Source organism: Lepidothrix coronata, unplaced genomic scaffold, assembly GCF_001604755.1.
Source record: "Lepidothrix coronata isolate B3197 unplaced genomic scaffold, Lepidothrix_coronata-1.0 Scaffold144, whole genome shotgun sequence".
In the NCBI taxonomy this organism is placed as follows: domain Eukaryota; kingdom Metazoa; phylum Chordata; class Aves; order Passeriformes; family Pipridae; genus Lepidothrix; species Lepidothrix coronata.
The window spans coordinates 1,447,849-1,461,558 of NW_016690324.1; the positions used below are offsets into that span (position 1 = coordinate 1,447,849).

The 13,710-nt window shown below is 47.3% G+C and overlaps 1 protein-coding gene across 3 annotated transcripts in view; it reads left to right on the plus strand.

The window, feature by feature from the left end:
• The first annotated feature begins 798 nt into the window (after positions 1-798).
• Positions 799-13,710, plus strand: part of COL23A1 (collagen type XXIII alpha 1 chain) — a 172,789-nt gene continuing 159,877 nt past the window's right edge. For all 3 annotated transcript variants that reach the window (XM_017827897.1, XM_017827895.1, XM_017827896.1), the window contains exon 1: positions 799-955. In XM_017827897.1, coding sequence (XP_017683386.1) covers positions 799-955 — 157 coding nt within the window. The remainder of the gene's footprint in view (positions 956-13,710) is intronic.

Consider the following 13,710-nt stretch of genomic DNA (forward strand, 5'->3'; position numbering starts at 1 on the left):
AAAATTGAAGTCTTAACACCCTGAAATCAATAGGTACTTTGAATATTCTTTCTTTGAAATGTAGGGACTCCAGTTATCAGATTGTTGGTTTGTTTCTTGGCAAGTACTTTAGGTAAGACAGGGCATTCCTGGAGGACTGAGGGTGAGGACTGTGGGTGAAGAAGAGCTGTTCCCACCCTCACTGGGCTGCCCCAGCCATGAAGTGCTGGGCTGGAGTTAATGTAACATACCTGTCAACAGGGCTCATTAACTCGGGCTTGGCAGTGTCCTAGAAACAGGCACGAACAGTGTGGTTGGCTTAGGGAGCAGGCAGAGTGTGCTCACATCTGCCTGCAATATGCCACGTAGACACTGCTTGAGTTTCGTGAATTTTTATGAGTTCTAGTTGTCCCATCAATGAGTTTTTCACCTTGGAGATGGAAACACTGTGCTTTTGGTAGACCTGGCTGTGGGTGAGCACTCCAGTCTTGACTGTCTTTCCCCTCCTCATCCCTCTCCAAAGAAACCTCTAATACTCCACAGAGCATGGATTTTAAGTACAATATCAGCCAGATCACGGCACAACTGAACACAGGACTTGTAACAGGAGCTCAGGATGAATCCTACCAATGGAGCTTGGCTAAAGGGACTTTGGGATGTGCAGAAGGAGTCTCTGCCTGCTCCATATGAGAGCTGTAGACTGGCCACTTGCTAAGAAATCTTTAATATTTATGTGCTTCTAAAGCATGGGTTATTATCCAAAGAGGCTGAATGCAACAGGATGAAACCATTACACTTCCCTGGAAGGGAGTGTGCTGGATGGCTTGGCTGTTGGCACGTGTGCACAGCCTGCATTTAGACATAATGTACTCTCTAAATGACTGTTTTTATTCCTCCTCCAAACAGAAACTGGGTGAAGGACTAGCAAAGCTGAGGACAGCGAGAGAGGCTCCCTCAGACTGCATGTGCCCCCCAGGTAGGTGCAAACATTCCAGCACAGCCCACGCCAGACTGCCTGGGAGCTGCCTGGGAGCCAGGCTCTGAGGCCACTGAAGAGGCTCTGAGGCCACTGAGCTCCACCTCTCCTATTTTATATGTTCCTTTTTATCAAGGAAAATGTGTTATGAAGTATTTTTTCTCAAGCTGAAGCACTCTGTTGTGCTTGAGACCGTTAACTTCTCCCACTGCCTTGCCTTGGCCTGTTTACAGATAAAGGAGCTTGAGGTTTGGACAAAAGCGACATTTGGCTATAAGAATAAAAGAGAGAAGAGCTTGACTGGGTTGTGGGTCCTGGGTGTTGGGCCAAAACAATTTAGAAGTAGTAACACAATCACTGGGGCTTAATGGAAGTGTTATAATTAAAAGCTGCAGCCTCTCTGCCTTTTCAGAGGGCAGCAACTTCTTTTGCTGTAGGAAAGCTGTCACCGATTGTTTAAATTTCCTCACAGAGTTTAATGAACTTCTAAAACCGTCAGAACTTCCTGTTCTGCGGAAAAACCTCTTCTTCTGTGGAAGTGCATGCTCCTTGGAGACAAAAACCAGCTCAGATTAGTTTGTAAAGGAACCTCATTTATAGAAATGCTCTGTAAAGTGCTCTGCTGTCACACTGAACGGGGCAAATGACTTTGAGCTGAAGCACTTCAAGCCTCTTCTTTTTTCTTTTCACAGAAGTAGCAAAAGATGGGTGAAAGATGTGCAGTGCTTTGATGGGGGAGAATGCACAGGCGTGTTACAAGGACTTGCAAGCAGCAGATAGTTCCACTGTAGTTTTAAAGAAAACAAACAAACCATAAATGCTACATGGAGATGCAGGATAGGCAAAGGAACAGGCTCAATTTTTCCTGCCCTCCTGGGTCTGACTCCTGCCAGAACATGCAGCGTTAGTCCATACTCACAGGAGGAAAAAAAAAAAGAACTTTTTTTTACCAAAAGATTATGTTTAATAACCTCGGAAATGGACTTTTTTCCCCCATGAGATTATGTTTAATAACCTCAGAAACGTTTCGCTAATGATGCTCTTAAACATACTTGCTGCTTTTCCAGTGGAAGGCTCCTGTGGGTTCCCTGTGTGCCTCACTGCCTGGTAACAAGCCCCATCAGCTGAGACACAAATCCTGCTTATTTTCAGCTCTCAAAACAAACTCAAAACAGTTTCCTCCCTTTTGATACACAACAAATCCATCCACCTCACGGGGCTCTGGGGCTGCGTCTTTCTCTGGTCTGGGCAATCAGGGCACTACTGGTGTGCCTTAGTGGTCAAGAGGCTTTTCCTTTGCTCTGTGGAAAGCAATTGGGATTGAAGAGGCTCCTTTTGTCCAGGAAGGTCCCAATTCTGTTCTGGGTCACTGGGTTTGCTGGTTGCTGTGTTTGGGAGATGGGGGGAAGAGAGGAAGGGGGAAGGTTTTCCCACGTGCTGCTGTAATACTCCTTACACTCATTAGTAACGAACGTCAAAGTAATTTGTGAGCCCAGGGAAGGAGAAGTGATTTCCTGGTGGGTAGGAAACGTCCCATCCTGCAGGGAGGGGAGTGCTGTGCTACACGAGGATGTGCTGCTGGACTGTCCTGAAGCCTTTCAGCTATTTTTGAACAAATCAAAGAAATCTTTACATGTGTTTAATTTTTTTCCCTCTTTCTCCTGAAGAAGGCTGAATTGTCTCCTGGTTTGTACCTAAAGAGCTTGGTCTGGAAAACTCCCGAGAGCTTGAGGCCCTCGCTGGCATTCACTGCTGGGCTACCCCAGGATGCAAGCTTAACAGCTGAGCTTCAATTTGCCTCTGTGCACTGAAAAAACAGCCCTTGGGGGAAAGAAAATTCCCCTGTGGAGGGGATGGGGAGATGGTGCCAGCCCCACTCCTGCTTCCTGGGGGCAGCTGGAAGCTGCTGGGTGTCCTGAACATGTGGGCTGAAGGGGGCTTTCCTCTGCCAGAAACCCTGCTAAGCTTAAGAATTCCTTCTTACCACTGAATTTACAGAGAGCTGGAGAGCCACTGGTGAGCTGTTGATGAGGGTTCTGTCTGCACTCATGCTGGGGACGTTCCTCCCTCTCTGCCTCTTTGGGAAAAGGGGGACTTGCAGCCCCACAGACCCCCCCGTGGGCAGAGGCAGGAGCAAACCACATGTTCAGAGCTGGCCCTGCCAGCTGGGCTTGTTTTAAACAAGACCTGTTTTTTCCTAGAAGTCAGTCAGTTTGGGGGGTCATTTGGATTTGAGGGGGTGGAGGTTGCTTTTGGGGCACTGCTTTGGTAGAATTGACTTATGGGACACGATGATTAGGATCCACCTAAGAGTTAAATAAGGGTCAAATTATTTTGACTACAGCATCCTAAATCACTGCTTGTAAAACAGACAAACAAAACAAATACCCACCCCTCCCAAAAGAAAACCCCAACACAAACTGACTCATTCTGTGCTTTAAGTCACCTATTTGTCTGCAGAGCTCATTGGCCTCTAAATGGGGCTTTTCAGGGCTGTGGAGAGGGGCCAGTGGCCAGTAGAAGCTGGTGGCCGGCAGAGGGGGCCCGGCTGTTTCACCAGGGCCACGGAGACATCCCGGTCATCAAGAAAAATCATAGAATCACAGAATGGTTTGGATTGGAAACGGGACCTTTTAAAGTCATCTAGCCCAACTTCCCTGCAGTAGCCAGGGACACCTCCAACTAGATCTGGTTGCTCAGAGCCCTACCCAACCTGACCTTGACAGTAATAACAATTTAAAAAAAAAAAAAAAATAAAAAAAAATTTTAACAGCTTAAAATAGTGCTATCTGTCTCTAATGCTGGGCACGCTGCAAAAAGTTGCCTCTGTAGTTGCTCTGAACATCTGTGTGCTGCTTTGAGTTGACTTGTTTTGCTTTATTCATTCAACCAAAAGGAGGGGGGAATGATGACAACAGCTTTGTGTCACTTTGGGTCCTCTGTGGTTTGGGCATTTTTGTGGCTGAGGGAGAGAAGAGCATCCTTGGGGGGCTGGGGCAGCTGGACCAAGTGTGGGTCAGGCTCTGGAACGCTGTGATGGGCTGGTGACCCCACTCTGGGGACAAATACAGCCTTTCAGTCTCCTGAGCTATTTGGGACAGGGTGGCAGCAGTTCCATGCTGTGGGCACCGGGCAGGGCCAGGACAGGCTGTCCCCATACATTGTCTCACTGGGAAACAGCAGTGCAGTATTTGTATTATTGTCATTCCCTAAGCCAGGCCTGTAATACTTTGCAGAGGCCCCTCATCCCCTCATGTTCATCCTCTTTCTCTGATGGGATCCTCACGCAGCCTTTGCTGCAGGATGAGACCCAGCAGGTGCAGGAACACTTGTGTATATGGCATTTAGGACAGCCTTCAGCTGATAAGCACTTGGTTGAAGGCAAGACTAAAACTTCGTGCTTGTAAACGCTTTGTTTATCAGTTGTGTGAGCACTGGATGCCTTTTCATATATGGTTTTTTTAAGGATTCTTTTTTATTTTTTCCACCTTATATTTTCAATGCAGTCTTTTAAAACCTGGGGTGCAAAAGGCTCTTGTTAAATGCAGTATTTGCCACGCCAAAAGTCTCTAAGCTCTGTGAGAAGGTCCCGTAAGAGCTCAAGGTGCTGGATGCACCCTGCTAGAGCCTGAGAACAAATGTTTCCTCTTCAATCCAGTAAAAATGAGCAAAAACCAGCCCCAGTCCACAGAGCACGCCTTGCCCAGCAGCTGGTCCTTGCTGTGCTGTAGACTGAGGGTGTGAAAAGCTCCAGCTCTGTTGGCTGCTCTCACACAGCGTATTTCAACCTATGCCTTGTGTTTCCACGTGCCTTTTTATTTAACAGCACCTCCTGAGCCTGAACTCCAAATTTCCTGGCTGCTGGATGGGGCACATCCCTGCCTTCATCTCGAGTTCACACTGGGAGGGTGTCATACGCTTTCGAACGTATGTGTATATTCTAAACCAGTGTTAAATGTCGAGTGTAGTAATCTGATGTTCCAGTTAATATGTGACAAATATTTCCCAATAATGGCTTGGCAGCAGGACGAGCGCAGTGGTGCTCCAGCCAGCAGGACGGCGGATTGCTCCACTTCTCAGCAATTCAAACCATGTGTACTTTGGGGGAGACGATCATTTAAAACCCTCCCTACCCCTGCAGACTCAGCAACTCCAGAGACTCTCTTGCTTGTATCATTTATATAATTTTATTTTTAGTAGTAGTAGTAGTAGTAGTAGTATTTTAGTGTTTACCCTAACTTTATACCCAGAGATCTGCGTTCCCCAGCTTGCTCTGGAAGTCTGGCACAGTACTTTTTGTGGTTTCCAGTGACTTGAAATATCTGCCTAATTTTTACTGGTGTAAATGTTGCCCTTCAAGTGTCACTCGCTATCTGCCTTCTCCACCTTGTCTCCCCAGGTAATTAGCACAACAGAATTTCACTAATTGCTGGAGATCAAGGGGGAGAGGGCTCTGCTGGCTTTGTAGTCCTGACAAACGGCAGATGTTTTCCAGGAGGCCAAATGGGATGCGCCGAGCTCTGCTAATGCCGGCTCTTTGTTTCACACTCTCGCGTGATAGCAGCTCTGTTATTACATCTCCAGGATCTGGGCCTGTAGTGCTGCATTTCTGAGTCATGAGTCCTTCTGGATAGTTCAATAGATAATAAAAAATATCAAATAAAAGCAAATATTTCTTTTTTTAAATTAGTAGTGATCTCTGCTTTTCTGAGTTGCTTTGCACCTACTCAGCTTAAACCTCTGAAGTATTCCTTATAGACATTTAAGATACACTTTTCTGCTTACTGAAGCCATTAAAGTTCAGTATTTTTCTGTAATTTCTGTAATTAAAAGTCAGGCAATGAACTTTACACCATCTTCAGGTACTAAAATGCCTCCTGAATCCCCCTTGCCTCAGTTTCCTGTACCCTTCCCATCACTTTGCTTCGACAGGGTTTGCTTTCTTGATCTGCCTTTGCCTGCAGGAGGCTGGAACATCAGAATTACAGATTAGCATAAACAGGATTTTTTTTTGTACTAAATTTACAAATGCAATCAGAATTCTCTCCTGCTAAGAAAAAGCGGTGCCAGGATTTTAAAAAATGAGCCAGAAGCCAAGTGTTAAAGCATCTAAGTAACGAAGGACAACTGGCTGAGAAGGGCTTTTGACAAATGGTGCCATTTAAATGCAGGCACTTACTTTCTGTTTCAGGTGTTTTCAAATCTTACCCCTTCAAAAATCCAATCTGCAGACCTTAGCAGCTTTTGGAAAAATGCTCTTTGAGCATAGAAATGACTGTTGGCTCCCTTCCATCAGTCCTTCCTGGCGACCATGCCCCAGTCCCTTTTGGATATTTGTGGAAGGCCCCAAGGACATCTGGAGCTGTGTCTGCATGCCACATGTGCAGTACCCACCAGCTCCTTCTCCTGGGAGCTACCTGGGATGGGCACAGATAACCTGCATCCTCTTACTGAAAGGTGCTGGAAAGCAGCTGGAAAGAGGCCCCCATCTCATCCTGGGGAACTCTGGTTTCAAGACTCTCTGTTGATGGAAGCCTTTAGGTCAGGGGTTGTTTTCTTGAGTGGTTGCAATAGATGGAAATAAATGGAGGAGAGGGAGTCTTGCTTGGTTTGGCATCTCCTCCCAGCCATGTGTTGTGTGCTGCAGGGTGCCAGCCAGCAATGAGGAAGGAGCCCAGAGTCCCCCTGGAAAGCAGAGGAATGATTTTCTGGTGGTCCTGTGGGCTGCTGTGTGTCCAGAGGGGGTTGCTGGCGTGGTGGCAGCAGCCAGATATATCATGGCACTGTTGGAGGGGTTCTGCTTACACTTTTGGTACCCTGCTGACAGCTCGTGGTGGTGGTGGGAGCGGGAGGTGACAACCAGGTGTGCAGCAAAGGGCAGGTTTGAGTCTGGGAATGAGGGGTCTGTTCTCAGACCGAGCTGCCCAGCGTGCTGGCATCTGAAGGAAGGCACGTCCTCTGCTCAACACCCATCCAGACAATACCCACAGACCAGCTGCTGTGTCAGCCAGCAGTGACATTTAACGTCCTACCGAGGTGGCTTTAACTGTTGGCTGTGGCCACGGCTTTCAGAGGCAGGAAATAGCGTGGAACCAGTGTTATTCCCAGAGCTGACGGCGCCTCTGACACAGTCGGAGCACGAGCTCAAAGGCAGTCTGGCCTCAAAACCACTGTCGCAGGGAAATGGGCCGGAGCCGCCTTCCAGTGGGGATGAGGCAGGATTTGTCCTGGTGGCGTTTGGTGCAGCCCCAGCGTTTGAACACAGAGGCCCAGAGCAGTACACCAGGAACCAGCCCATCCCAGCAGCATTTGCCTTTAGACCACTTCAGCAAAAATTAATTAAAACTGGTGACATCAATAGGAGAAGGCTTTGAAAATTTATTTTTTCTAAGTCTGCCAAAGTTATTTTGAGTGTAATGAAAACTACAAAAATAAACCCGATGACCATATCCTCTGTGAGAGGCTCTGTGTAACTTTATCTTTGTCTCGACATATGAAGTCATTTATCCAGGCACAGATATTTTTTGCTGCCAACCCCTTCAGTGCTGCCTTTCCAGAGAAGAGGGTCTGGAGCGGGTTGATTCAGTGCTCATGGACTGACTCACCTGGGAGTTTCCCATTAGCTTCCAGTTGGTTTCCTCCTCTTTCTTGTTCAAACGAAGGATTATTGTCACCCGTGTGAGCAGTGACTTGGCTTTGCAGAGCCCATTATTGAAAATAGATGGTGCTGGCATGGTACCTCCTGTATCTCCATGCTTCCTCACTGAGCCAGTAGTGCTGTCATCTCCTGTCCACCCTGGGTGTAACAGGATGGGAATGTGTCACAAACCCAGCTGGCTTTAGATTGATCTTATCATTCATGCAGTGTGGATAGAAGCAGGTTTTAGCATAGAAATTATTTTGAGGCAGTTAGCTACCATTGATGTATTCCTGGAGCGAGAGCTGCCTTATTTCTCTGACATAAGAAGCTCTAGGCTGACATTTCATGGCTCACATTGCACAAATACACCCTGCACAGTAACACCATCACCTGTGCATGCAGCACATGTAGGTATGTAGGTAACAGCAGCCAAAATCAGACTGTAGCAGAAGGGCTGTAAAACTGTTCCCCCTGCTCTCCCTGCGCTGGGTCATTCACCAGTAGGTACTGTTAACAAACCTTCCCTCTGGCCTCTTTCAGGGAGTGCCAGCCCAGACAAAGGCTGGACAAACAGCCTCATCTGCCCCACCAGCCTCTGCCCTTGGCTTCCCACTTGAGAAGTCCTGGACAACATAAACCTGGTGTTATCTCCTGTTATGCCATTCCACGATCAGAAACACTGCTCTTCCCCTGGTGCTGTTTGTTTGCTCCTGTTTCGTTGCTCTAAGACAAGGTCATGTGTTTTACTTTGTAGGGTTGCAGGGGCAGTAGGTGTAGTGACCTTTAAAGAATCCAAATATAACTCCATCACTCATGACACTCCAAAAAGGCTGGAGCAGCGAGTGCCTGTGTGGTACTTAGTTCCCAGCTGGGGTTAAAACATTAGCAAATCTATCAATAGCTTTTTCAGTTATTTTATGGATTTCTGGGCAAGACAGTGCCTTTCAGCACTTGTTAAATAGAGTTTCCTTAAAGGACAGCATTCCTCTGAGCACCAGCCCCTGAACAACGTGCCTTCACATCGCAAATTTTGCTCATGCTTTGACCATCATATTTTCATGGGAGGGAGGAAGGCGAACCGGAGAGCGAAACCCCTAGTTGGCCGTAGCTGAGAGTCCTAACAGGATTTTAATCAAGTAATTATGTTGCAACAGTTGCTCACTGAGAAATGTGGCTTGCCTGGATTAGAAAGCCCAGGGTGTGAATCCAAACACCAGCCGCGAGTGTGGATCGCTTACCCCTCCACTACCAACCCAAAACACGAGCCAAGCATTGATCATGACAGCTGGGATTGTGCTTAAAACTCCAGGTGTCATTTCAGACATAAAAGGATAGAGAGATCAGGAAACTTTTGTTTGTTTTCTCAAAATATGTGCCACAATTCTCTGGGAAGATTCAGTGAAGTTCAAGGGGGAAGCCTGTAAACGTGGTGAATAACTTCAAGGCACTTCTTGGAGTCAGTGAAGGCAAAGAGAGTGGATCACACCTCCAATGAGTCTGGGAAAAATGTGTTTAGATCATTAAACATTTGTATAACAGAACTTCCTGGGAAGTTGGCTGGAGTGAGCTGTTTAATTAAGGCAGTGGCAGGGAGGAAGGAGGCAGGATTGTCTTTTGCCCAAGGGTTTCAAGGCCAGGTTGGACAGGGCTTTGAGCAACCTGTTCATCAGAAGGTCTAGTGAAAGGTGTCTCTGCCCATGGCAGGGGGGTTGGAACAAGATAATCTTCAAGGTCCCTTCCAACCCAAACCACGTGGTTTTGGGTGGGGTGGCAGGGATGCACACGGGAGCTGTGCCTGGCTGGGGTTGGTGCTGGATGTGCAGGAACCATGGAATGAACTCACCATGCACGTGCACAAGGTACACCACCACCCGGAGTGGCAGGTCCTTGCGGGGACACACTGCAAGGAGAAGCAGCATGAGGAGACAGAGTCAGTGGCTGATCTTTTTTTAATTGCACCTGTCCTGCCATGATAAACTAAGACAGTAAAAAGGCTGGATTTCTGTTCTGCTTTTCTAAATCAGACCCAGGAGGCAATAATTCTCATCATTTCCCAGCTATGACCCCATGGTAATCCCACCCAGCATCCAGCCTGGGAGGAGGTGATGGTCTCTGCAGGCTGTGCCTTCCACCCTGAGCAGAGTCTGGTGGGTGCAAGTTTGGGTTAATGCAGCCTTACAGGTTGCACTCACATGGTTAATGACCTAATTAAACCTCCACCTGTTCTTTGTTTGTCACCATCAGTCTCTGTTTTATCATGTGGCAGAAGAGACCCTGGTGCCAAGATGCCCCTGCACACCCGGATTTGGCAGCCTGTGCAGTACAATGTGCTTCTTGGGTTTCATCCCTGCGGCAGATGGATTGAGCTCATGGCCTTTTGTGGGAGCAAGGCAGAAAGCTGTGGAAATGCAGGGAATGGCAGGGCCTCAGTGACCCCCTGCCCGCCCAGCATGGGGTGTTTGCTTTTTTTAATGTGACCTAGTAGGGCAAGAAGGGGAAAAAACTGCATGTGTAGGAGGAATTGAGTGTGGCCAGGGGACTGATAGAGGGGGCTCTTGGATTTCGTGGCAGGACTCCACTTTTTTCTCACAAATTTGAGTTGGAGATGTATTTGTGAAAGACCTCACATTCATCTTGTACACCATGCAGAGTCTTGGGTGGAGTAGGGATTTAGGGCTGTGTTGGTTGCATGTGAAGCTGTTGTCCATGTTTCTGCACACTTCTAAATTGGGTCTGTTTATGTAATTATGCATTGAAGGCATTAACAGAACTTGGTTTCTGCTGAATGGTGAATGCCCTGGATGGTTTATTTTTTCACAGTGATTGCAATCACGGCAAGACTTGAAGGCCAAGAAAAGCCAGTCTGTGCCTGGGAATGGTTGCGTGACACAAATTGCTTTTTAACCCACCAGAGCAGCCCCATGGCAGGAACCACTGACCCCCAGTGGCACGGGACTTTGTTCATCAGTAGATCCCCTCCAGTACAAGTTGACTGGGACCATTTATGTCAAGACAACTCCAGTGGTGGACTTGGCTCCAGCCCATATGTGATGTGTCCTATGCATTGCAAGAAATCCCGTGTTTATCCCTTTGCTTCTGGCTCTTCATAGCACATCCGTGGACGTTGGCCATACAAACAGCACGTAGAGGCCAGTGGCCCCTGGGTGGACCTGTTAAACTCTGCACCACATAAAAATTTTACCCCTCATGCCCCAGGCTCTTGGGTGGCTTCCCAGCAAGTGTGACATGATGGAGATGGAAGTATTTACAAAGAAAATTTAAATAGGTTCGATGATGTTCCCGACCATCTGTGTGCTTGTGGTCAGACTTCTAAAAAAAAAAAATACTGGTAGAGATGAGATCTGTCAGTGCAGTACATCTGGAAATGTTTTTTTCTGGCTCGAGTTTGTCTGGGTTTTCTCCCCGTTTTGTGCTGTCTCTGAGCAGCCCCTGTTCGTGCTATTCCAGCCCACTCGGTGCAGGAGGATTGAGCAGGTTTGGGCTGCTTTGCTGCTAAGAGAGATTGAGGATCTTGGAGGAGATGTTGAACAGATTTTTCTTTTTCTTTTTTAATTTTTCTTTTTCTTTTTTTTTCCCCCCCCAGCAGATCTGTCTGGAGGATGAGAACAGTTGGTATTGATACGATCTGCTTCATATTTTGGGAAGCTTTGGCAGTAACTACTACCAAATAATGATGCTTCTGGGGCCCTATTGTGCAAACATTTAAATATGTTCAACCGTGTTGCGCAGAAACCCTGTCAAGGGACTAACGCGCCATCCCAGAGGAGCTTGAGGGCATGACTGGTGGCAAAAATGGACCCTGATAGGGAACTGGGAATGTATGTCCCATTTCTTAAGAGAAGTCCTGGCATTTTGGCTACTGGCCTCATCCTGGGCACATGTCACTCCCACGCTGGAGCACGGTAGGAAAACAGAGATGCCCCGTCCAGAAGTAGCATGTGCTTTTCTTTTCTGCTGCATTTTCTTTTTTCTTCTTTTAATTTTTGAATCCATCCATTTTGTAGATCAGGACCACATAAAAGCCTTATTTGAATTCCAAAGATAGGGCAAAATTCCCCAAGAAGGGGTGTTCAACTCCACTTGGGAGTTTGTGCAGACCAGTTGTCTTTAAGGATAAAAGTGCCGTATTTGAGCTCCTCGAGGGTTGCTTCAGTGTGAATCGAGCCTGGCTTTAAGGAACTCTGCTTCATTTTCAGAGTGAAAAGGTTCACAGTGTTTTAGCTGTTCCTTCACACAGACACGAGGTCAGAGTGCACCAGTGCCTCGCAGCATCCCCGCCGCTCGGTCGTGCCCCGGTGCCGGGGACAGACGGCCGTGCTGGAGACGATCAGACACACGAGGTCTGGACTGTGTGGAGGAGGAGCAGCAGCACAGCCACCCCCCTGGTCTGGTTCCCTTTGGTTATAGCGACACAAAGACACATTCAGGCCTTTGATGAAAGCCAGGCTTCGCTGCTCTTACACACACACAAACAAAACAAAACAGCAAAACAGCGGAGAAGGGGAGGCTGTGTCTTGTTAAAGTGGGGACTTGGGATTTAGCAAGAAAAAAAAACAACCAAACCTCACTTTTTTGAATTAACAAGGGAGTCTGAAGTTGGAGCATCCCTTCTCCATCCCTCTCACCCTATCAGATCAGTGGATGTTTCCAACCCTCTCCCTTTCTGGGAAGAGCCCCTTCCTCTTCAGCCTTCCTCATAAGAAGGAGTTTTTTATAGAAATACATACAGACATATCTATATCTATATATATCTCCCTTCCCACATATAATCCCATATATATATATATGTGTATATATACTTTAGTGCTTGTTAAGTGGCAAAGCAAAATGCAATGAAAACTAGGGAGTGACAAACACATTCCTTCTCCTTGGTGACTAAATGCTCACTCTCTTTTACTGGGTTTTATTCTGGGCTTTGCTTATTGCAGGTTTTAGGTCCTCTTTGCTCCAGACTGGCCCTGGCTGACAGCTCTGCACCAACAGCTCATCCCCAGGTAATTTCATTGTGGGGAATGAGTGAAACTAGGTGGCTCCATCCTGGTTTGGTTTAAGCTGGTAATTATGTGTTGCTTGAACTCAACAGTCTGCTGAACTGTTTTGCATTAAAATTGATTTAATACCTAATTTTGGAAGTTCTCTCCCTCCTCTGAATGTCTCAGGGAGGGGGACAGAAAAAACAATAGCACTACTCCCCCTGTTCTTGCCAAGGGGTGCAAGATGCAGACACAGCCTGTGAAGAATCAGAACTGTCACCTGCCTGTGCTGGTAACTGGGCACAGCTGCTGCTCCTGATGCACCTCCCTCACCACAGGTGTGTCTGGGGGGGGGCTCCTCCTCTTCTACAAAGCCTGGGCTCAGGAAGTGCTTTCCTCTTTGTCCTCTGAGCTCTTGTGGGATGCCTTGGCAGCACGGAGGGGGCCCTAGGCTGGGAGGATGTGGTTCTGTGGCTGAGGTGAGTCTTGTGGCATTTGCTCTTTCTCAGTTCTCGGGAAGCTGCACCAAAGGGACAATTTGGAAGTGTGTGTTTATTCTTGTGTGAGGTGGGACTGCTGGTCAGCCTGGGCATGAGAGTTATGTGCAGGTGACTTTAAAATATCAGAATCCCCTTGCCTTTTGAAATATGGGGCAGGGATTAAGATGCACTGTAGTGAAGTAGGCAAGCAGAGGTGTGTATATTTATGCACGTGTGTGCAGGACAGCTCGTGAAGGTTTGTGTGTGGGTGGCTGTTGAGGAGAAGTCCTTTACATTTTTGTTTTGGAGGTGCAAGACTGTGACAGAACTCTGTGCCTCTTTGTTGCAGGAGGTGGGCTCTGCTGCAGGGGAGCTTTTGATCTGACCAGGGGCACAAGTGTGTTATTTTGAAGCCTGTTTTAGCCCACCTCCTCTGGAATTGGGTGTCTGCTTGACTGTGCTGTAATGTGAGAAATGTCTAACAAATGTGCACCTTGAGGAGAAATCCTGAGTAGGAGAATGAAGTGGCCCAACTTCAAGATGTTAAACCATAGGATGCTTCTCAGGGGTCTTAGTCTTCCTTGGCTATTATTTTTGGTGTTTTTCTTGTATAAAGCACTGCTTTTACACACAGGCTGTGCA